At 39.8% G+C, this 25,337-nt stretch overlaps 1 protein-coding gene across 1 annotated transcript in view; it reads left to right on the forward strand.

Annotated features, from left to right (window-relative positions):
- Nucleotides 1-25,337, forward strand: part of KDM5A (lysine demethylase 5A) — a gene marked incomplete at its 5' end in the record, with an annotated part of 48,110 nt that overhangs the window by 18,810 nt on the left and 3,963 nt on the right. The window contains 16 exon segments of the mRNA XM_029963449.1: nucleotides 1,306-1,468; nucleotides 2,289-2,408; nucleotides 3,670-3,864; nucleotides 3,969-4,150; nucleotides 4,413-4,537; nucleotides 4,787-4,937; nucleotides 7,813-7,930; nucleotides 11,135-11,490; nucleotides 12,021-12,159; nucleotides 13,048-13,227; nucleotides 14,676-14,837; nucleotides 15,868-16,419; nucleotides 17,203-17,346; nucleotides 20,620-20,779; nucleotides 21,301-21,521; nucleotides 23,623-24,033. Coding sequence (XP_029819309.1) covers nucleotides 1,306-1,468; nucleotides 2,289-2,408; nucleotides 3,670-3,864; nucleotides 3,969-4,150; nucleotides 4,413-4,537; nucleotides 4,787-4,937; nucleotides 7,813-7,930; nucleotides 11,135-11,490; nucleotides 12,021-12,159; nucleotides 13,048-13,227; nucleotides 14,676-14,837; nucleotides 15,868-16,419; nucleotides 17,203-17,346; nucleotides 20,620-20,779; nucleotides 21,301-21,521; nucleotides 23,623-24,033 — 3,379 coding nt within the window.

A 25,337-nucleotide genomic window follows, 5' to 3' on the forward strand; every position in this document is an offset into this window, starting at 1 on the left:
CTACTCAAGAGAAGAGAAACTTGAAAGTAATTCTGACTTTCAGAACAATCCTAGAAGTGTTCTGGTGTTCAGCTTTTGTGTTTGACAAGAAGACTTGTGATAGATAAATTATTTACATTGCACTCTTCTCAGTTTATCAGAGTCAATCACAGTGGATGGAGCAGGGGGGAAGGAATGGAAAGCTGTGGGAAGCAGCCCTTTAGAAAATTTGCTGTATGTCTGGTACAGACGAGTTGATGGCCTTCAGACCACAATTGCACATCTCTGGAGAAGCATGTTTGATAGTAAGGTCTGATCCACAGACTCAGGAAGGGAATTAGTTTTGTTTTGAGTTCAATTGCTTTCCTCAGCATGCTGTGAAGTGGGTCAGTGTGTGAGGGGTTTGTTGCTGGTGAATTCCAGCAGCACATATCCCGAGGAGCGGATTTACTGGGGTGTCCTGGCTGTGTGCTGCCAGCAGGTGCCACTGCAGCCTGCAGGAACTGCAGGAAATGCTGCTTCTGGCATTGTCTGGGATGGTGGGTGACAGGATTATTAATACATTTAGATAGTGCTGTGTAAACTCTTTCAGACATTTCAGTGGACTACTGCTTGTACTTTTTAATAAAGTGTAATCTAAAAATAAACTTCAGCACTGCAGACACTAGATCATTACAGTTTATTTTGGTTAAGACAATACTGGAAGGACTGGAGTAGTGCTTGAGTACATATTTGTTTAGTTTTGGTCTTGTTAATCTTTCTTCCATCATACTTAACTAATTCATGTTATGTGGCATTTTTTATCTTGAAACCAGTGTACCACAGGTTCTTAGTAGTTAGTTGTGTATATTAGAAGGATTGCTTGTATTTCATTCTGCTGGCTGCTATACTCTTCCATTGTTTCAGGAATGTGACTACTCCAAGCGTAATTGAGTGGAGGACTATCAGGATCTCTTTTCTCTTAAACCTTAGCTGTGACAGCCAAGGTTTTGTTTACTAAACTTAATTCCTCCTTCCTGAAGGAAAGTAATTGCCAATTTTACCCCTTTAGAGTGTGGTGAGTTATCTTCCATGTTAGGCTTGCTTTGTCAAGGCAAATCTGCCGTCAGGTGTTTTGAGAGTTGTGTTGTAGCATAACTGATTTTTCAGATTAAAACAGTACATCCTGAAGAAGATGCTCATTGATTAAAGACATTTTTTTGTATCTAGGTGCAAAATATTTGGCTTATGAGGACAGTGCTGCTGGATGTGAGGTGTAGTTTGCAGTTGGGTGGCACCATTACTTCCCTGTAAGTCGTGTTGATTACTGTGGTTGTGTTTTGGTAGGGGAGAACCGAAGACATGGTATGGAGTGCCCTCTCATGCAGCAGAGCAGCTGGAAGATGTGATGAAGGAATTGGCTCCTGAGCTGTTTGAATCCCAGCCTGATCTCCTGCATCAGCTGGTCACTATTATGAACCCCAATGTGCTGATGGAACATGGTGTGCCAGTGAGTAGCACACAAGTGTTTTTTTTACATAAGTACTCCTATGTGCTCTCTTTTTTTCATTCTCTGCCAGTTTTGTGTAACAATAGTTTGGCGTAACTCTGACGAATTTTTATGGTGGACAATTGCATATTCAATTCGTTACTTATGGGGTGTTTTTTAAAGCTGTTTTCTAGAATCTTCTGTAGACTCACCAGGAAATTTAAATTATCTTGTAAAAGAAGTGTGTGTGCCAAGCTTCCTACATAAAATACCTTATAGAACAAGTGTACATTGTGTATTGCACTTAATTTTTAATTAAAAATCACTTCCCTTGTATAACAGCAAACTTGTCTGAAATGTTTTTAGTATCTCTTGACAGTAAAATACTTTTCTTATGTTCAGTGGAAATCTCAGCATTACAAAATGCTTTTTTGACCAAACATAATTGACTGCAGACCTCTAAGCAGCAGTCACTATCATTTGCTTTTGTCTTAGGATAAATTACTTCCCTGGCAAATACCCCAACAAAGCAAACCATAAACTGCTTCCAGAAGCTTTTGCACTTTGTGGTACAATGGATTAAACGATGAGAGAGAAACATCCCTTTTGGGATTCATAAAGAGAATTTTCAACTGTTGGCTTATATATTCAGCTTTGTTGAGTAAGGCTGTAAATTGAGTATTCATTTTGAGAAGATAGAACCAGTCTTTACCAGTTGGTAATAGCTGTGTTTCCTGTGGTGTTCTGTAGGTACAGAAAATGGTGTGCAAACATCGTGTAGTTTTGTGTCTTAAACTCTGTTGCATGTTACATGTTGTTTTTCTTTCCTTTATCCTATTAGGTTTTCAGGACCAATCAGTGTGCTGGCGAGTTTGTTGTGACCTTTCCTCGTGCCTATCACTCTGGATTTAACCAGGGATATAACTTTGCTGAAGCTGTGAACTTCTGCACTGCTGACTGGGTCTGTTCTTTTGTGTATATTTGCTGTGTCTCTGCTCAGTGACCTCTGCAAGGAGTCTGTTAGTAACCTAACTATCTGAAGAATAGTCTTTCAAGTTGTATAGTGTATTTTATGTTTAGAGTTCTTGGTACAGCAGTTGAAAACTGATGTGTTTCCATTACACAAAGTAATTTTGATGAGCACATAACTTTAAGGAGCTTCAAACTGAAACTTTGGCACATGTTCTTCCTTTTAAAGTATTGATTGAACCAAAAAATGACATCTTGCAGTACCTTTACCTAGTATTTCTGTGATACCTCTTTCTAAATTTGATACAGATTAATGTACTGTCTTGAACAGCTGTTGTCATTTGGATGTTGGAGATAGGCATATAACAATCTTTTGTGCCTCTTTTGTGCCAGCTCATTGCACCTTCTAGTTATTTTAGTGCTTGTTCTAAGTTGTAATAGCTATGCCACATCAGTGCATAGCTTATGTGGATTGTTCAGTAAATTGTAAAAAGTATGTTCTGTTACTATCCAGGGTTTACAGTTGGAAGTTATGATCTCACCTTAGTTTATCTATCTCTAGCTTCTTTTTTGTTAATTACAAGTAGAAATTTTAGCCCTTGATCAGAAAACTTTATGCATTTATCAGAAAAATTGTCTGCAGGACTGGCAGTGTGTCTGTGGTTTTTTTTTTTTTTGATTCCTCCCATACTCATGATGTAATCATGGTGTGTAGCCTCTGTGAAAAACAGCTAAACTCATACCAGCCATGTGAAATTTCCTGTGCTTGTGGAAATGTAACCAGGAATCTGTTTGGCAGATTCATCTAGCATCTTACTTTTTTTGCTTTAAAAGGCACAAAATGAGTGATAGCAATTTTGGTTAACTCTAGGCATCTTGTGCTAAATGTTTATGTCCAAGCATAGTAATATCCAGAGGGCAATGCACTCACCTTAGCATAGACCAGATGACTTCTCTGTGGTACCAGTTTCTTTCCATTGGAAGTAAAAAGAGCTTAGGATAACTCTTAAACTTGTCTCTGTAAGTTAGGCACATAAAATTATGGAATATGCTTCCCTACCCCCCAACACGGATATTATCTTTGTTCTCATCTGTGATGTGATTTAAGGTTGGTATAATTGGCTCTGTCCTGTCAAAACCAATTCTCTTAGCCTCAGTCTTTTCCCAGTTTTTGTCAGAGGAAGGGAAGTGGGAGCGAAGAGATGACTTTGCTTGTCTTTTCCCAGAGTGATGGATGTTGTGGTTTTTTGTAGCTTCCCATTGGGCGTCAGTGTGTGAGTCACTACCGAAGGCTGGGACGTCACTGTGTTTTCTCCCATGAAGAGCTGATCTTCAAGATGGCTGCAGATCCAGAGTGCTTAGATGTTGGGCTGGCTGCCATGGTCTGCAAGGAGATGACTCTGTTGATAGAGGAAGAGACACGGTTAAGGGAGACTGTTGTACAGATGGTGAGTAATAAAAGACAATTCTATGCTTGCAAAAGAACTTTTGCTTCCCCCTCCCCCTGCCTGCATTAGAGTTTTTGAGCAAGTGTCTAATTTTTTTTTGTTAGGGAGTGTTGATGTCTGAAGAAGAGGTGTTTGAACTGGTTCCAGATGATGAACGTCAGTGCACAGCTTGCAGAACCACGTGCTTCTTGTCAGCTCTTACATGTTCCTGTAATCCTGAGCGTCTGGTGTGCTTGTACCATCCCTCTGATTTATGTCCATGCCCCATGCAGAAGAAATGTCTAAGGTACACAGGATATTTTTTTTTTCCTGCCTGCTTTTCTTCCCTATCTAATATTTACTGTAGACCAGTGACCAAATACATTTGGCCACACTTCTCATTTATTAAAGGAATGTTTTTGTCTTTCTTTTTTTCTTGGTCCCGTGGCAAACGGGTATTGTTCTGTTTTTCTGGCCTTGTTGTAGCTGGAAAAACTCAATATTAGCAGTATCCTGGCTTTTGTATGGGCATTAATACTTTTTTTTGTGTTTTCCTTCCATATCTCCAGGTACCGGTATCCCCTAGAAGACCTTCCTTCCTTGCTGTACGGAGTGAAAGTCAGAGCACAGTCTTATGACACTTGGGTCAGTAGAGTTACAGAGGCTCTGTCTGCCAATCTCAACCACAAGAAAGGTCAGACTTCTATCATTCATAGTAGGATGTCCTGAAACTCCTACATTTGTTCTGTGCTCTCATTTAATGAGAGCAGCACTGTTTTGCTTAGTGGAAAAAAAGAGATGAGCTAATGCAAGACTGTTATGCAACTTATCATTGTGCATTTCAAATTGAACTACCCTATTGGAACCTTGATTGGAGACCTTCGAAGCAATCAAAAATCCCTCTTGTATTTGCATACAAATTATTTGTGTACTCTTATTACAGATGTGATTGAGCTGAGAGTAATGTTGGAGGATGCTGAAGACAGGAAATATCCAGAGAATGATCTTTTCCGTAGGCTCCGAGATGCTGTGAAAGAAGCAGAGACCTGTGCTTCAGTAGCACAGCTGCTTCTGAGCAAAAAACAAAAACACAGGTAGGACAGGCTTTTTTTCAACAGTTTCCATCTGTCTCTTGTTACTCAGTTTGACCTGGAAATGTGAAGAACACTGAGGTCTCACTGTGCACTAACTTCTTTCAGTAGTTCCTGTCCTTAGTGCTGTGACTCACTGAGAGGTGGGCAGGGGAGGAAGCAGATACAGTGACACAAGGGGACAAAAAAATTGGACTTGGTTGGAATGTGATAAACATCGTGTTTCCAGCTGACTTATATACTGAAATGTGAAATCCCTTGGAGAAGTTGTGTTCGATTCTGATTAAATATTTCTCTGAATGTGTGGGAGAGTTGTAGGGAAAGAGCTAAAAAAGTAATGAAAGTAAGTTTTCACATGGGTGTTTGTGACTGGGGCAAAACCATCCTGGGGACCACAGCAGAGCACAGCAAATGCAGTCCATAGTTTGAACCAATCTTTTGCTTCTTGGGAAGGACCATGGGAGGCAGTGATGTGTGGCTAAAAAGTAGTAGCTTGCCTCAGTGACTTCTGGCAGTTTAACTTCCTTAGTTCTCTGTGTTGCTTGCCTTGCCTGTGGCTGCTTCAGTGTTACTCTGTCCCCCGGTCCTGCCTCAGCAGTCTGCTGGTTGTGTTCCTTGTTCTGCTCTCGTGAGCTTTCAGCAACAAATTTGTCCTTCTCTCCTATGTGTTCTGTGCACTGAATAAAAGTCCCATAGGAAATAATCAGGTGACTGTAGTTCTTGTGCCAGCAGTTGTATGGTAAACTTCTGTAGCTGCAGTTCCTGTGTTGATCATAAGATTTGGCTTTGCAGTTGGTTGGGGTTTTTGTGTGTGTGTAGTTTTTGTGTATAACTTAGGACTTTCAGAGGGAGTAAAAAGTAAATACTTTGTTAGTTATAGTGCCCAACTTCGCTACACAAAACATAATGCATATCATAATTGCTTGAATTTGAACACTGAAATGTTACAGTTACACCACAGATCCAAGTGTAATCTATTTTAATTGGAAAGCTATTACAAAACAGAGAAGCATTTTTGCTGTACTGAAGGGGAAAGAAGGCTCTCCTGTTTTGTTTTATTGCTTGTAGGATCCCACTGCCACAGAAGTATTTGTCACTTAGAACTCTGGTCTAGGTAAGGGAAGCAACATGACAAGGGGCTGTATTGCCCAGTTCTAGTTCAATAATTTTGGTAACTTCCAGCTGTTCCTGGTCTGTTGTTGCTTCCCCCTCTTTCTCCTGCTCTTGGAGAATATCAGCCTTCTCTCAGCAGACCTTCAGTTGCTGATTGATCGATCAATCTATCTGTCTATCTATCCATCAACACACACACACACACACACATATATATATGAGAAGAAATAACTCTTCATTTAATTATTTGGTGGGTTTCCAGCCCTATCCCAAGAAAGTCTAGAACTATTTGGCAACTTGGAATGGTGTGTCTGATCTAAAGCTGAAAGAAATCTATGGGACAAAAAAAGGATTCATTTATATGTCTGAGGGCTGTCGTGTGCTAAATAACAATATTTTACAAAATTCAGGTTTGAGAAAGATTTTAAAACTTCTTTGAACGCTATTAGGAAATGTAATTACAAAGGTGTCACATTTAGCTGCTTTTTTAACATTTATATTGATATTTAACACATTGAGAAGGATCACACACAAAGGATAAGGTTATTAAAAACGCAAATTAAAAATAAGTGCTCAAACAGAAAAAATTGGCAGGGGTTGATGCAGCTATAAACTCGTAGTTAAATGTAGTAAAAGAAAATCTATTCATTACCCATCTCTTTATGTATAAACCCAAAAAACAGTTGATGTGTTCACAGTTGTGAAACCATGATCAATATTCTAATCCTAGATCTCTCCCTTCTTTTGGGAGCTGTGAGTTTCCAGAGGCAGAGATAGTTGTATCCTTTTGTGCAGCATCTGATGCTGCACCAGTCCATGGTTTGACTAGGGACAGAATGCCAGTGGGATGTTTCAGTGTCCCCTCCCATAGTGCTGTCTCTTGGAGCCCAGCACCCCATTTGCTCTTGTGCAGGGATTTTGGGGGCACAGCAGGTCTGGTGCAACCACCACTCCCCCTCACTGTCTGCTGTAGCAAGTCAAAGCCTGCAGTATTTTTCCCCTCTGAGGCTTAGCTGGTGTATAATTATGTTTGATCATTAATCTAAATTTTACATTTACCATTATATGTAACTCCACAGGTTGAGAGACTGAATATTTTTTCTTTATTATTTTTATAGTAATAAAAGGTTAACATTAGCAGGGAACAACTTTTAAGTGTTTGAAATATGTCCTGCTTGTGAAATTGTGCCTGCCAGTGATATGTGTACCAAGTGTTTAATTTGTGCTGTGTGTCGCTTCAAAGTCTTTTACTGCATTCAGGGCTTGTTTGACTTGCTTCGAGTGATATTTAATGGAAGTGTCTTTGCAGAACATGTCCTACTCAATAGCAGTCCTCTGTTGCAAGGCCACTTCCAGCAGTTCTCTGGCTGCAAGAGAACACACCAGAAAATTACTTGTTTTCAGGGTTCGTTGCTGTTCCATATCTCAGACTTCTTGTCAGTGCCTGTCACAACAGTCAACTTCTTGAGCTGCCTAAAGCAGGCTGTGTGGGGCTATATTCTTTTACATATTTGTAACAAACTTGACTTGAAAGTCATCTAGAGAATTGTACCTCTGAAAGAGCAGGGTAATTCCCTTGAAGATACTTAAGGGGAATTACATTAAATTTTGCTTTCAAGATTTTGGAATTCATTTTGAGTTCTCAGCTGATTAAATGTTTTTGGTAACTTCTCAGTAATTATGTTAGCTTTCTGTCACTGGGAGTAAATCCAGGGATCACAGTTCTCTCTCACCCACTATTGTTTAATTCTATATGTTCATGCAGCAGAGTGAGCCAGGACAGTGGAAGGACACGGACCAAGCTGACTATGGAGGAGCTGAAAGCATTTGTACAGCAGCTTTTTAGCTTGCCATGTGTTATCAGCCAGGCCCGACAAGTAAAGGTAAGTTTGCATCTGTTCCTTAGATAATGTTGTGCTTTTTACTTTGTTCTGGTTTTGTGGTGGTATTTTTTTTAAACAGATAAGGTTGCCTGGTGTAAAGGATGAAAAGCTTTTTGCTTTTTTTTTTTTTTTGAGAATTAGTCCTGCACTGTCAGAGGTGGATTGAGTGGGATGTTTCATTTCTAGCTTTTGATGTAAAGCATATGACTGCTTTGCAATGATGTCTGTGGCCTCAAGAAAGGAAGTACAGTGTCTTCCTGCATTACTGGGAAATGTTGCTGTTGTTGTTGAAGTTTTGCTGATGACACGTTGCTGTCTCTCCAGCATGGAATGTAACATACATTTCCTGTTCATTTGTAAGCATGTCTCTAAATGGGCAATGTGACGGTGTTTGTATTTTTATGCTACTGTAATCATAGCAACTCTCAAATTGATAGCCTGAGCATGGATATGTAATGCCTTGTGAGATACTCTAATTCCACCTGGCTTCCACTGCATTCTGGAAGAATACCCATGCTCTTGTGCAGCAGTCTGACACAGGGTGGGGTGTTGCACATGGTGATCAGCATTTGGGCAAATGAACAGAGCCCTTTACATGACTGTGTGTGCACTTTTTAGGGTGCCTGTTGCAGTCGGCATTGCCAGATGTGGTGGTCTGCTGCAGATAAAAGACCCCCCTCACCTGTCACTGGTCCAGATGGCCCAGTTTTAGCTCTCTGAACCAGTTACTCTTATTCCAGCATCATTAATGCTGTCTGTAGAGGTGAAATTTCTGGCTAAGTCCTACCTTTTGTTTGTTTTTGTAGAAATCTATGAAGGTTACATGGTTGTGCTTTTTTAGGGGAGAGGGAAAGCGGTGCCACAGTGTCAGTTATTCTGTAAATACTTCTCAACCTTGCTTTCCAGGTTACAGCCCTCTTAATCTGTATGCATGGCCTGCATTTCTTACCCTTCATATATATCTTTGCACCTGTCTGTGAATGAATCTAGACTAATAAGCAATCCAGATCATACTGATTCCCCTGGCATTCATCATTCTGGCAGTCTGCACCATAGCAAGTGTTTTCAGCAGCAATCTTAATTTGTTTCTCTGTCACTGATGATGAAATGCTAAATAGTGTTTCACCTACTAACCAAGTTCTAGAAAACTCGTTCAAAAAGCAGCCTTCATAAAGATTTTTCACCTTGAGAAATGCTTCTTGAGATGTATGTTAACCACTTATTAACCTGCATGTTCTGTTGATACTGTTTTAAGTGTTGTATATTACTAGATCGAGGGCCTAAAATTCTAAACATGACCATATGTGCAGCTACTACTACATAACCAAACAGTTTAAAGATAAATTAGTTTTGTTTGAGATGGCCTTTTTTCCATAAGTGTTTGCTAATGTTTGTTATGTCCTTCATTTATTCATTTCATAGTAACTTTTTCATGGTAGTTCAGTGTTTGATAAGGGAGACTTTATATTGGACTTCCTTCTTGTTTTCAGCAAATACATGCCAGTATCATAAAAACAGGTTCCTTCAGAAAACTCTAGGGTTCCAGGCTGCAGTTTAGCCAGGCCTGTTGATGCTAATCAACATCTTTATCATTCAGAGGTGTTCTTTAATGAGTTTCCCAGCAACTGGTAGAGAGTGGAGTGTATTCTCATCCTAATAGGATAGGATGGTTTTACTACCCTTCTTTCCACATAAACCCCAGAAATATTTATTTATACTAATATTTATTAATGAAATGTTATTGTCATGTATTAATAGACCTGTAAAATTGTTCTGAAAGGGCTTTTTTGTTTGTAATGTGTTTAAAACCTGCTTCTAATTAAAACTTAATTCACAGATGACAGAGCTGCAGGCGTACAATAAACTCTTAACAGTTTTAATTTGTAATTTTGTCTAAATGCTTTTTCCCAACTAGTCTTTATTCCTCCAAACCCCAGCATTAGGAAACTAGTTCTAGTTCAAGTACTCTGCCTCTGCAGGTGCATGTTCTTGAAGCTTCAACATCATCACTAGCCAATAAATAAATATTATCATTTTACTGGTTACAAACTGTAGTTTATGAATGAAGTCACATAATGATCACTTATGCCTAAGCACTCACTAGCTTTCAGCATGGCATTTGAAGTCAATTATCCATCATAATGAATAGCAAAATAATTGTCATGTTGGATGATGAGTATTTTCTAACACAAAAGGCATTGTAATTATTAAACTGTAATAATTTACTGTTGTCACTATGAAGCATTCAGTGTTACGTTCCCTAAATCAAAATCTTTATAATGTGGGTCTTGTTCTTTCTTATAAATTCTTTCTGGTTTCCAGGCAGTCATGAGAAGAATCATCAACCAGAAAGGGCAGGAAGCTAAGGGTTAGGAAATGCAGGTTTTGCTCCTCATAGTGCCATCGACTTGCTGTCAGAAATACCTGTCTTTTTTTAAGAGACTTGGGAGTGAATCAATTGGGTATACTGGTTGAATGTCCTTGAATGAATCTCCTGCAGAGATTCTTTCCTGTCTGCTGGCTTTGTTTTTTTTCATTGCAGTGCCAAAACATGAGGATGAGGACAACTGCAGCAGTGCAGTTGGCTTTCTGTGAAATTGTCTCCTTTAATAAGAGGGCTTTGCGTTTTCGTTTCTATCCTTTGTGCAATAAACCCCTGATGCTTTTAAGTGGTAGACCCGTTTTAGGAAATAATGAAAATATAATCATAGTTACTTTAGTGATCTTTTGGAATTTATGTTCTCTTACATCTCTGGCTTGTTATTTCTCCTCAGCATGTCTTGTTTTGCTGTGTATTGCCATCATTACTGTAATGCCCCAACACTGTATTGAAATGATGGTCTGTTTGCAGAAGTCCCCTTTCTTCCCACTCTTTTAAAATTATGTTGACTGGACAGTGCTAAATATTCTGTTTTTTTAGGGTCTGTAGTCATTTGCAATCATACTATTTTTGGTGTAGAGTTCGATGCAGCTAATATGCCTCGGGTATGAAACATTAGGCCATCAAATAAGTTAGATGGTCTGTTACTTAATATGTGTCAGACTTGATGGCTTGTGACAGCTAGCTGGCATGGTCTGTAGAAGCTCTGACTGATGATGTGATGATCACAAACAAATTCACAGCTGACTGATCCCTCAGTCAGATCTCCCTTTTGATTCTGTGGGTGTTTTTCCCTAATTGATTTGTACTGTATGTTACTTCAGAATCTGCTTGATGATGTGGAAGAATTTCATGAGCGTGCTCAAGAAGCTATGATGGATGAGATCCCAGACTCTTCCAAGCTGCAGGAGTTAATAGACATGGGCTCTGGCCTTTATGTAGAACTCCCCGAGCTGCCAAGGCTGAAGCAAGAACTGCAGCAGGCACGGTGGCTGGATGAGGTGAGGTCCACCCTCTTGGATCCCCAGAGAGTCACCCTGGATGTGATGAAGAAGCTGATTGACTCAGGTGTGGGCTTGGCACCACACCATGCTGTAGAGAAAGCCATGGCTGAGCTGCAGGAGCTGCTCACAGTCTCAGAGAGGTGGGAGGAGAAGGCCAAGGTCTGCCTGCAGGCCAGGTGAGTGTTCCTTTGCAAACTGTTCATACAGGTCACGCACTTGCGTGTTTCTCATCCTCTTTTGAGGAGTGTGGTGAAGAGTCAGGTCTTTGCAACTGTAGTGCCTTTGTTCTTTTGGGGTGTTTTTTTACCTCCCAGCAGTTGGATTGCTCAAGAGTGGGATTTGAGGTTGTTGATGAATTGCAGAAGTGTTGATTCCCTATGATGTTGCACAGTGACCAGAGGCTGCGAGTGTTGCTGCTGGTTTTGCTATTCATCCCCCTCAACAAAGAGCCCTGAGTATGCTACCCAGGACAGCTTTCTTCATGTTAGGGAGCTGTGATGCTGTGCCCTTTTGAACTTGACTGTGCAAAGTCCCTCAGCTTTCTCACCTCCTGTTCTTTGGTAGGTGGTAGCACCCTCCAAGCATAGAGCCATGGTGTCCTACACTGCAGTGTAGTGATGAAGTTGCATCACCAGCCTGTCAGATTTATGGCTGTAGTTAACTGGCATTTTGAGAGAAGGCTGGAACTGGGTTTTTCTTACTCTAGACCACGCCAAAGTATGATGGCTCTGGAGGGCATCGTGAATGAAGCCAAGAACATCCCTGCTTACCTGCCCAATGTGCTGGCACTGAAAGAAGCCCTGCAGCGGGCTAGAGACTGGACAGCCAAAGTGGAGGCCATTCAGGTAGGGGGTTCAGCAGGGACTGGAATCTTCTGCTTGCATATATTTAGACATGTCCTTTATTCCTAGCACCTCTACCCACAAAGGTGACCTGAAGGAAAGCTTTGCTATAGCTGTTAAATGTATAGCTGATGTGCTTGAATTTCATTTTCTTTTTGTGCTCTTGTTTCCCCCTTGGCTATCCCAATTTCTGTTTCCCTTCCTTTTATGCATTTTAGGGGGATGTAAAAGCTGGCAAGTTCATTATGGTGTGGTATTTGGTATCGAAACTGTTTGGCATACTGTCGGTGGAAATATTTAGCTGCAGTAGAAGATGCTCTGCTCACAGGTCTTCAGTTTTGAATCTGGCTATGGAAATGCATTTTATTTGTGTTTTCTCCCCCAAATGGTGTAAGGTTTAATGGCACTGGTGGCTAGAATTTTCTGTCTGAAATAGATGAATTAGCTCAGTAGCCTTCCCTTCTATTAGTCTACCCACAGGACTTGATCCAGACATCTGTGATATTTCTAGGTGTTTATCTCTGGACTATAACTCTAGTCTTCTATCGGGTATTTGTTGGAAATTTAACTGATAATCCCAATGGATTTCACATCAGTCCATGTACAAGTCACATGCAATAGCTCACTGTTAAGCAGACAGCATTTAAGACAATGGTATAGAAATGGAGTGTTGTCTTATTCCCTAAGCCAGCTGGCTGTGACTGTTGAAATAAAAGCTGTATGAGATGGATTTGTAAAATAACAGTAAGATTGAAATGTTGCCCTCCTTTCCTTTAATATGGAACTCTATTTTAGTCAGTGACAAAATAGCGTATGGCTTGAAAGTAAGCTGGCAACTGAAATATATATAATGGTGGAACTGTTGGCTTAGAAAAATTTCTTTCATCCCAGAATGGGAGCAACTATGCCTACCTGGAGCAACTGGAGAGCTTGTCTGCCAAAGGCCGCCCAATACCGGTGCGTCTGGATGCCCTGCCACAGCTGGAGTCTCAGGTAGCTGCAGCACGGGCCTGGAGAGAGCGCACAGGAAGGACCTTCCTGAAGAAGAACTCGAGCTACAGTCTGTTACAGGTGAGCAGCACTTCTGTCAGCCTTCAGAAACTCACCTTGATGGCCCCCAGTGGTCCAGAGCGAACAGCTGCTTCAGCTACAGTGCATTACAGCTCCTTTTCAGAAGAAAATAGAATTTCAACTGTTCTCAGGTGAAAAGAATGAAAAGGGTGAAGAGAAAGAAAAAGGCAAAACGTTCTGTTTGGTTAGTCTTGGTTTATGTATGGACAGCCTCATCCGTTACTTTTGAAGACAGAGGGAAAGCAAAGGATTTTTTTGTGTCATTGTAGAAGTGTAGGCCTGAAACAGACACAGATGCTGTCTTGAATTGATGAATGTTTTAACTTGCCTTACTGCTTAAATGCTAAGAAAATAGATTCCATATTTTATAAACTGTTTAACTATAAGAAAAATTAAGTCAGCTACTGTTTATTTCACTTCAATGAATCTAGTCACTGTCTTTCTTTTAATGAAAATCAATCATGTGTTTGAAGATCTATCATATCTACTTGACAGGCTTCCCTTTTCTACAGAAAATAATTCAAGTTTGGTCAACTGCTATATTTTTCATTCTCTTACATTGTTGTTAATTCTATGCAGTTTGTCTTCACTTTTAGTGAGATGTCCAAAACCAGACAACATCCTCTCTCTGACTTCCTGAGTGCCACATGAAGTACAATAATTACATCTTGTGTCTCAGAGGGGATACTGATATTTAATGTTCCCAGTAGGATCTGCCCCCATTGCCACAACATCACACTGATTTCTGTTTGCTTTGTCGTACACTCTAGATACAATTTTTTTTCTCTGTATTCTTCTGCCTAACTAGTTATTTAATGTATTCTGGTTTTGCATTTTCCTAAATGTAGCAATTTGAACTTTCCTGTGTTGAATTTAATTGCTAGATTTCATATTTTAAGTATGCATTCCAACTAGTCAAGGTAACTTAAAATTTTATTCTTGTCCTTAAAACTGCTTTGCAGCCTCTTGTAATACTGATATTAAAGGGCTTATAGCATATTTTTAGTTTTCTTTCAGCCACCAAATTGCTGATGTAAATATGAAATAATGACAGATTTTTCAGACTTGTCATTAATAAAGGCCTTTGAAGCAAATGTTAAACTACTGATATCTAACTGCATACAGTATTTTGGTTAGCTATTTTTATGGTAGCTTAATCATGAAAACATAGTGCTTTCAATTTGACCTGCCACTTTATGGTGGTACTGATTACATTCAAATTTCTTAAGTATGAAATATTTTTATCCTTTTCTGTTTATTCTCTTGTTGCATTAGTTGATAGATATCAAAGGTGTTAGATTGCTGAGTATTTCTTGCTCTCTGGTGACACTGTTGTAATTCCTCTATTAGATGTTTTCATATGGTGTCCCTGATATCACAAGGTTATAGATTAGAACTTTTTTCTGTTCTTGGTATCCTTGGCTCTGACAGTTTTCTTGGTGTTACAGGTTCTGAGCCCTCGGACTGATATTGGTGTTTATGGGAGCAGTAAGAATAGGCGGAAGAGGGCAAAGGAGTTGATGGAGAAGGAAAAGGAAAAAGATCTTGACTTGGAATCCCTAAGTGAACTGGAGGATGGGCTGGAGGAGGCCAGGGACACTGCAGCTGTGGTAAGGAGCAATGAAAGGTGGTATCTCCTGATACATTATCTCTAATCTGTGTAGAAATCTTATGGAAGAACTGATAAATGAATCTCAGTCTCATAATATGATGTTTGACACAAGAATATGGTTCAGCTTTAGTTGCAGTGAAAGTAGGGGGGAAGAAGCACAGTTCAGAGTGTAAGTGCTGGTATTTAGTATGAGTTAGGCTGTGTGTAACTCTTAAATGCTCTTGGCTTGATATCTGTGGCTGCTCATCTAATATTAACATTTACTGAAATCACGTTGCAGTAATGTGCAGTGAGGTGCAGCTCTGCCTTAACCAGTACCAAGACATATTTGGTTAGGTCAACTTTGAGGGCAACCTGTAAATGCTTGGTCGTGGACACTGGGCTGGAGGGAGTGTTTTGTTTGATTCCTCCTTTTTAGGAGGATATTCATGCAGCTTATCAGATGAATTTGCTGTTATCTGGCTGCCCTTTCTCTGGGAACAAAGAAAATATATGCAGGCTCATTAATGTGGCTTATACACAGTCTGTTTTACTGTAGTATGCTTTGTTATAGTTACTTGAATGGAAACATTGAGCAAATGCAAGTTGCTTCAGAAGATATATGGTCACTCAGATGCTTCTGGTGCTGACTCAACATTGGAACAATGCTCAACTGCATTGTCTCAGTAGGCAAATAGATGGAACAGATTCTTACTTATTCCCTGGAGTCAAAACCTGTTCTTCTGGTGGTGTTTTGACAGATATAATTATAAACTTCAGAAACTTTGTACATATTGAGAAGGTTATCTTAAGTTTACATAGTATCTCTGTCAGAAGGACTCAGGTAGTAATGAGTAATTGAGGAGGAGGTATCTTAGCTAAAGTTTTAATTAGATCACACAACTCCTAAGTTTTGGGCTAGTTTAAATAGGAAGATATCTTGGTATGTTTGGGTTTGTTTTTTTTTTTTTCTTTTCCTGTGTTGCTAATAAATCGAAATCTCTCTTAGCTGTGAATGTCACGACCTGCTTTTTGTCCTTTTTGTGTAGGTGGCTGTATTCAAGGATCGGGAACAGAAGGAGATTGAAGCCATGCATGCTCTCAGGGCAGCTAACCTGGCCAAGATGACTATGGTGGACCGAATCGAAGAAGTCAAATTCTGTATCTGCCGCAAAACAGCGAGTGGATTCATGCTGCAGTGCGAGCTGTGCAAAGACTGGTTCCATAGCGGCTGCGTGCCCCTTCCCAAAACGAGTTCTCAGAAGAAGGGCTCTAGCTGGCAGGCCAAAGAAGTGAAGTTCCTGTGTCCCCTCTGCATGCGTTCCCGAAGGCCGCGGCTGGAGACGATCCTGTCCCTGCTGGTGTCCCTGCAGAAGCTGCCGGTGCGGCTGCCCGAGGGGGAGGCCCTGCAGTGCCTGACGGAACGGGCCATGAGCTGGCAGGACCGAGCGCGGCAGGCGCTGGCCACTGACGAGTTGTCCTCTGCTCTGGCCAAGCTTTCTGTGCTCAGCCAGAGAATGGTGGAGCAGGCAGCACGGGAGAAAACAGAGAAAATCATCAGTGCGGAGCTACAGAAAGCAGCAGCTAACCCCGACCTCCAGGTAGGGATGGGGGTATCTTGCTCTTTACTGTACCTATCCTAATTCATTGTGTCAAAATGCCTTGTGTGTCTTGGAGAAGCTTGGGGAGAGAGGAGGAGAGTTAAAAGCTGGGGATTAGATGTGTTGAAACTACTTAGTTTGGAGCTCCTCAGGCTCTGGCTACTTCTGTCAGCTACATGCTGCTGCAGGAACAGCTCTGTGGCTTTGTGTTCACTGTCAGTAGCAACTGCCGAAGGTGCCTGTAAGAAACATCACATCAGTCATAACAGCTGGGTATGGGCATGAAGCTGCGTAAAGCAGTTGCTACTTTGGTGTCCGAATTCCATTTCCCTCTTGACAGAATCCAAGGTCTCAGTATTTATAATTTCTGATGGATTGTCATTCCTAAGCATTTAGTGTCTTGTTAGTAAGTTTCAGTGAGGCCTGTAGGAAGGCAATGGTGCTTTCACAGCTGACCTCTTCACCTTGAGATTGGGGTCGTGTGATGCTGTGGTGAAGAAGTTTGTACAACCACAAGCTGTAATTTGGTAGCACGGAACAGCAGTATCTAGATCTTTCTAGTTCCTGTTGTTCTAAAACATGGAATCAAAATCTAATGGAAGCTTTGCCTTGGGTATCTCCCTATTTTTCTTCACATCTTGATGTAACTAGTCTTTTCTGTGACTGTCCAGGTAGTTGCCCTCAGGCCAAAAGAAGCACTTCTTTGTCAGTAACTCTGTAGCTTTTCTGCAGATTTTTCTGGAAATTTTATTGTTTCATTCCCATATTTCATTTTTCTTTTAGGGACACCTGACTAGTTTTCAGCAGTCAGCCTTTAACAGAGTGATAGGGAGTGTGTCCTCATCCCCACGGCAGACTTTGGATTATGATGATGAAGAGACAGACTCTGATGAAGACATCAGGGAGACATATGGCTATGACATAAAGGTAAGTGTGGTTTATCTGCCTGGAATTAATCCAGAACACCTGTCTTCTATGAATTTATTTATTTCAGAGTATATTTTATATCTTAAGCTATTTATGTATGTTCTGCTCTGGCTCTTGTTGCAGAAGAAGTACTTCTTGATTTTTATCTGAATGTTTCAGTTCTGAGGGAAGTTTTTAATGTTTTTATTCAAAATTTCCAGACCTGTGTGAATTTCAAAAGGCACTTTTTAGTGCTAAGGAAAAAGATAAACTTACAAAGATATTTGTGTTTATAATACCGTGGAGGATGAACATTATCTTTATGCCCCATTCAAAGATATCATGAGTCATAAAAGTGTCTGTATGGAGAGCTCTTCAAAGTTTTTTGCTACAGCAAAAAAATTAGTCTTTGAAACCTGCATGCTATGTAAGAAGTTTCCTGGTGTCAGAGCTTCTTTCATGTTTTCATACCTTTCTCTTCATTCAACCCTCATGTAAAGGAGGTACATGTGTTCCATTTTGGATGTGTGGAAATATTCAATACTGGATGTCTGGATCATGTTGTAAAATTAGTGTCTGGATTCAGTTCAGAAATTGTACCTGCAGTCAAATTTTTCAAGTATTTTAACTAGAGGAGAACTTCCATGAGAAAAGGCAATTGTGGAGATAACCAAGTGTTTTCCATGTGTTGAAATGTCCTTTTGATAAATGTAGAGACAAAAGCAATGCCACTGGTTCTTCCTGAGCAGTGTTTTCTTATTAGCGATAGTGTCATTTCTACCTTAAAAGATGCTGTCTTAAGAGACAGTGTGGTCATGTAAATTCTTCTAAGGCAGATATTCTGGTTTATAAAGACCTGGACAGCACATTCTCCAGGTAAGATTTGCTGCAGTCTCCTATTTTTAGTGTTTTATTTCTCTGCAGCTTTGTGCATATACTCAGATTTTTCTTATAGTCCCATGTGAAATGCCAACAAGAGTACATTGCAGTTGGGTGCTACAGCTTTTCATTAAATTCGTTGTATATACAAAAATAATTTCCAAAATGTTCTTTGCATCAGGAGTCATAATAAGGCATTTCTGAAAGATGTGGTATTTTCTGAGGCTGTGATAAAAAGCATATGTCAAGAAAGATGGCATATGCTTGTCAGGATCTGAGGGTTTTGCAGGAACATCATTTCATTTGTTTAATGATTCTGTTGTCATCATTTAAAAATCTGTTACTTAACCCTTTTGATTTGGATGTCCATCACTATATGTAATCATAGAAACCTAAAAGTAAAAAAACGTTGAAGCAAAGCTGCTAGGGACCAGAAATGTCTTTTGTTAGGTCAACTAACATGTTGGGAATAGAAAACAAATTTTCAGGCAACCAAATTCTTTAGGTTTAAACTAGGAGAAGCGAAGTTCAAAAGAAATAGCAAAGTTGTTCAGAAATTAATTACTTTTAGACTTTTGGCTTTTAAGGGTTGATTTTTTTCAGATCACGATGCATAAACATTTTCCATTGTGTTTAAGAAAAATGCAGATCGTGATGCATTGTGTATGAATTTGCTCTTGACTTCTTGTGGAAGTAATCCCTGTATCCCCAAGGGTCCACAGACTGTCTTTTGAAACCCACATTCTCTGGCTTCTGAAGTGCACAGTTGTTATGGAAATACGTGTGAAAAAGGCCTGTTTGATCATAGTGTGTCTTCTAATTAAATCACTGTTCTTGCCAATAAATACTTCATTATGAGTGCGACAGCTAGATTTGTTTTAAGATTTGCTTCAATCAGGATAATTCACTGTGAATTTTCTTCACCTGTTATTTTCACTTTTTTTGTCTCGTATTTTTCTCATTTCTTTGCACCTGTGTTGCCTATGGCCACTAAATGGTGATTTTTGTAAAAAATCAATTTACATATTAGTCCTGAACTTTCTTTAATGTGATACCCATAACAAGATACTGTACAAGATATAAACGTTATGGTGTAGGGAGAAATATCTTCTTTCTGAGTATATTTATTCTACATTTTCATCTGGGCGATTTAAATTTGAATTTCCCACTTATAGTTCTGTACAGAAATCATTAGTGTGCACTTCACTTCCTTTTAAACATGTAACTGAAAGCCAGAGAGAGAGATTACCCTTCTTAAACTCCCTTTTTATGTCATGAAATGACAGTGTCTGGGTGGTACAATTTCCTGAGTTGGCCATTTTGGGACCCACACAACTAATCTTCAGGTAAATATTGTCAATAACTGCTCTGTAGCCTTTCTCTTTTTTTAAGCCAGCTTCTTGTTTTTAATGTTTTCTGAAAGATTTCATTTGTACACGGTGTGCTAAGTGTGTTAAATCTGTTGTCCAGTTTCATCACACACATGATGAAACAGCTGAATTCTGGAAAGTGCTGTGAGAATAAATGGTTGGTTGAGGAGATTGTCCTAGCAAATTTCACCTCCAGGGGCGAGTAAGAAGAGGCATAAATTAGTACTAGGGAGCATCAGGGAATCTACTCAGGTGGGCTTGTGCTTCTCTGGTTTCTCTGCCTAATGTAATGCAGAGTCAAACAAAGCTGCTCCCACTGCCAAGAGATTCCTAATGTCTCTTGTCCTAATGGGTCCAGCTGCACCTGAAGGTGTATGTCCCACTTCAGTGTGATGTATCTAAACAGTCAAACATCCGTCTTGCCCAATACCTTGAATGTGTTCAGCATCTTACACAACTCATTTTGCTGAGCACAAGCCAGCAAATGTTTGTGGAAATATTCACAACAGTCTTAGCTGTTACAACCCTCTTCTTTCAGTGTTTGGTCCTGTCTTAAAATGATTTGAGACTGACATAAAAGTCCCAATCCTAGGACACTGGATTTTGATATTTGTGGCTGTGCTGGACCTCACCTGTAAGATCTTTCTACAGTCACTCAGCACACCCCTGCTTTACTACAGATGCCTGCCTTTGTGGTTTTGCAGTCAATTTTTTCAAGCAAAATAATAAATTACGTAGGCTAAGAGTAAGCATCCTTTGGTTATGTTGACTTCTGAAGACCATACTTGAGGGAATGCTGAGTGAGGAAACTTGTCAAGTGTTTCTCTTGCAGTAACTATAAATCTACTGACCTATCTCCATAGTTTCTGTATTCCTCCATTATTTAAGTAGGGATATAATTTGTGGCTTTTGCACATGGCCTTGATGTCTCTGGTGGAGTGTTTCAGAGTCGGATTTTAGGAACAGCCTAGTCTTAGTAGAATTTCCTTTGAAGTAGGTATATTCTGGATCCAGATGTTGCATGTTTTCTGTGGGTCTCTTTCAGGACAATGCCAGTGTAAAATCTTCAAGCAGCTTGGAGCCTAATTTGTTTTGTGATGAGGAAATCCCTATTAAATCAGAGGAAGTGGTGACACACATGTGGACTGCTCCCTCCTTCTGTGCCGAACACGCGTATTCGTCTGCTTCTAAAAGCTGCTCTCAAGGTATTCCCTTTTGTGCATGTTGAGATAAAATTAAATAGATAACTGGGATGAGCAGTCAGTAAGGAGGGGAACTGCTCTGTTACCCCTGCTAGTTGTACAGAATATGTCTGTAAGAAGGTACAGTAGAGTTACATTGCAGTTAGTTTCTTGATGTCTCATATATAGACCTGTGTCAATGCGTTTTGCTTGGGATTGTCTCCCTCTTTACAGTGTTGTAAAAAGTATGTAATTGCTTTTGGTTTTCATCTCTTCCTTTTATCTTTATATGACCTTGCCAAGGGGAGGTTTACATTGGCTTTTAGGAAAAATTTCTTCGCTGGAGGAGTGGTCAGACATTGGAACAGGCTGCCCGGGGAAATGGTGCGATCACCATCCCTGGAAGCGTTCGAAAAACGTGGATGTGGCACCTGGGGACATGGTTTAGTGCTGGGCTTGGCAGTGCCGGGTTAACAGTTGGACTCAATGGTCTTAGAGGTCTTTTCCAGCCTTAATGATTCTATGACCTGCCTCCTGTCTGAAAGGTTCTAGCACTCCAAGGAAGCAACCTCGGAAGAGTCCACTGGTACCTCGCAGTTTGGAGCCCCCTGTATTGGAGCTGTCACCCGGAGCAAAAGCTCAGCTGGAAGATCTAATGATGGTGGGAGATCTACTGGAGGTGTCGCTGGATGAAACGCAGCACATCTGGCGCATTTTACAGGCGACTCACCCACCCTCTGAGGAGAGGTTTCTTCACGTCATGGAGGTATGGAACTTGAAATACTCTGATGTGGAACAAAAATCTCACCACATTACATTGGAGGGTTTTTTTTAATATAGTCTTGAGTAGTTGAGTGGTTAGTTGCTTGACATGTTTGGATTTGAACTGGGGGGAGTGGTAGATTCCAGAAAATAACAGAATAAGAGACCCAGAATTTCAGTTCTTGTTCACTCATGCCGTACCACTGTCCTCCACAATTAACCATATTTAGAACAGTTTTCTCAAGCAGTTCCATATGCAAACCTTATTTTAGAAAATATGGGGTTAGGAAAGGAAACACTGTTCTTGATTATGCTTGGAAACAGAACTAATCTGCAAAAGAGTTACAAAAAACCATTTAGGAAGATAGAAAATCTACACATAGCTTATATAACTTGATACTTAAATGTTACTGAACTTTGTTACTGGGGAAAGAACATTTTTTTTAGTAAAATGTGATTTGGTCGTGCAGGTAATAAGATTTCTGTTTTTCCTCAGAATAACATAGACATAGAAATTTTTTTATTAATATACTTTGAAGATGTCCTGATTGCTTTGCTCAGCTGACAGTGAATCAGATGGGTTTATCTGCTGATTCTGAGGTCGAGTCAAAATCACTTGGCCATGTTTGTGCAGTGGGCAAGGGGTGTATACTGGAAGAGGTCAACTCTTGTGTTGAAGAACTTGACTGGAACCCATTCTTTATCATCTGTCAGCTGCAGTTAGGAGTTAGTTTGACCATGTGTGGCTATGGAGTATGTGATAGCTTTTTGGGTTATGCACAGGAAGCACATAGAAGATGGCTCTTTCTTGATTTCTTGGTGGTGTACAGTAATACAAGATGGAAGGTTAGATGAGCATGTTAATTGGTGTCTCATTTTCTGAATGCCTTCCATATACAATGGATGAGTTAAAAGTGTTGCCAAACTGCCATCAGTTAGGGCAGTAGTATAAAACTGACCCTGCCTCCAAAGTACTGCTTTACCACTTTTCAACCTGAGTACTTCCTAAGCTTAATGTTCTTTTAATATAATAGTTTTGGTATGGAGTTGATTGAAGAACAGTTTGAATGCCAGTAAATAACAATTTATAAATAGTATTCCAGACTGTTATATTAATAGTTAAGCAAAGCTTTTTTTCAGGGGAGTGGGGTAAGGTGTGTGGGATGTGTATGTCTTATGACATTTTCTGGTTAACCCTTATGAATACTTGTTTGACCAGAACTACTCATTCTGAATTGAATGTTTTCCGTGTCTGTTTACATACAAAATAAGTAGACTTTTGTAAAATAATCTTGAGAGGATTTGGTTTTGGGTGGAGTAGCTATATTAAGTAATGTACAGTAAACAGAGTGTCTTTACTCACCTGTAGTATGTTCTTAATCTATTAATAATTATTTAAGTGTATAGCTGGATTAACTGAAATTGAGTCAATCCTGTACAGAGGAGCTATACATGTGAATGTTTCAGATATAAATAGGACTTGTCACTGTGAATGCTACCTGCAGGGACAGAGTTTGCCAGTTTTAAGCCTCACTTCTGATCTGAATCTGTTATTTAAGAGCTGTCGATGACGCCAGGATATTTACCATGTCTGCCAGTTTGGAAGCTTTTCAAATAACTGATGGTACTTTTTTCTCTTGCTTGAGTTGATGATCCATTTTAAGAATTCACCAATTACGCTATGTTAATCTCCAAAATAGCAGTTGCTTTCTCTCAAAAGTAATTACAGGCAAGACTGACCTTGGATGAAAAATAAGCAAGAGCATCTAACAAATTATTAATCTTCTCAACTTCTATTAAAAAACAATGCGAGAGGGGGAGTTGTAATTATTGCTTATTTTGCCTCCTTACCCTTGCTGATGATTTACTTTTTCCCCTGGGTATTTTTGATTGATTGTACTTTGACACAGTTGATAACACTGAATTTTTTCAAATATGGTGAAAATAAAGTTAAGTGCCTTTTGCTTAGAATTTGTAACTATGTTGTTGAGTAGCTTTCTTCATTCCATGTCAGCGTAATGGTAGAGGTAACTACATCTCTGAGACATCAGGTTTGCAGGAAATTTGCATTTGAATAAAAATCTCTCTTCACTCTTTCCATGAAGGATGACAGCATGGATGAAAAACCGCTGAAAATGAGAGGGAGAGACTCTTCTGAGAGGAAGCGGAAACGAAAACTGGAGAGAGCAGAGCAATTCTTTGGAGATATGAAGCAAAAATCTAAAGAGCTGAAAAAACTGGAAAAACCTAAGAAGAAGAAGCTAAAACTCACTATGGATAAGACAAAGGAGCTGAACAAGCTGGCGAAGAAACTGGCTAAGGAGGAGGAGCGGAAGAAGAAGCGAGAGAAGGCAGTTGTTGCCAAGGTAGAACTAGTAAAGGAGAGCACAGAGAAAAAAAGAGAGAAGAAGATTCTAGATATTCCTTCTAAGTACGACTGGTCAGGAGCAGAGGAGTCGGATGACGAGAATGCCGTGTGTGCTGCACAGAACTGCCAAAGGCCCTGCAAGGACAAAGTGAGTTTTCCCTTAGTTCTGTCACAGGGAACTTCCTTTGCACTTCCATGCAAAGTCAACCCCCCTCTGTGCCATTTAATGTTTAGATTGAACAGCATGAGAAACCGAAGTGGTGTGATTAGAAATGAGAGAGGATGGAGTAGTACTTGGGTAGGTACACAGGTGTAGATGTAGCAGATTAAACTGTAGATCTTCCTTCCTCTCTTAGGTACTTTAAAACAGGAAAAGATGGAAAATCAGAATCTGGGTAAAGGTCTCGGTTGGGAAGTTTAACTTCTTCAAGCTGGGTAATTTTTTGTTGACTATGTGCAACATGCATTGACTGATTCAAAGGATTAATTCTTTGACTCAGATAGAAATGTTCCTGTGTTTCTGAGCAGGAGTGGGATGTGCGATGTTCCTAAATGAAGTAAATTTTCTGTATTTCTTGCATACAGTCTGTGAACAGTGATGCTGCAGGCTGAGTGATCTACCAACTTCAGTGCTTCATTTTTCTTGTTGGAGATGAATAATCAGTGATTTTTAGACCTGACTGGATTATTACAAAAGAAACTTGATCTGCTTGTCTCTGTGCTACTGCCTATCCTAATTGTCAGCTTTTAACACCGACTAATCGATGATCAAAAAAAGTTTTTTCAAAATGTTTTTTTCTGCTTTCTAGAAAGTAGAAAAAACACACCCCAAATAACTGTGGGATTGAGACTATACTGCATTGACTTTCACAAGAGAGTAGGAGTAAGTGCAAATAGAAAGAACTTATTTCTTGTGCAGAATTGAAACATTGAGTTCAAGTCTTCATTGGAACAGTCAAAAAGACCAGTTTTGAAGTCTTAAACTTAGATCAAGGTTAGAAATTACACTCAGTCACTCAAAATATGATAGTCTTTTTATTCTCTTTACTTCACAGGTGATATTTACTTCATATTAGTACATTTTTATGGAAATCGAGATTGTAAGCGGGAGGAGAGGGCCTTTAAGCTCCTATTATAAATAAGGTTGTACTGAATTTGTCAAACTTCCATGAATGAAACTGAGTAAAATTCCTGATTGTATAATCAAAGTTTTTAATGGAATGACTGCCTTGCCATAAGGTTGGATGTACTTTAGTACATTTGGCAGTTGAACGCCGTACATACGTACTTGTATGACAAGTGAAACATGGCAGGTACAGGAATGTAACGACTGAAGCTGCAGCTGTTGGTGGCCATTACTAGTCACTTTGAAAATATGTTGAGGAGTAGTTTGCTACAAACTGAAGTAAAAATCTTGAGATGTTAATGTTTCTTCATTTTGATAGGTTGGCA

The sequence above is a fragment of the Manacus vitellinus genome, unplaced genomic scaffold (genome assembly GCF_001715985.3).
Source record: "Manacus vitellinus isolate BGI_N305 unplaced genomic scaffold, ASM171598v3 scaffold_5_pilon, whole genome shotgun sequence".
NCBI lineage: Eukaryota > Metazoa > Chordata > Aves > Passeriformes > Pipridae > Manacus > Manacus vitellinus.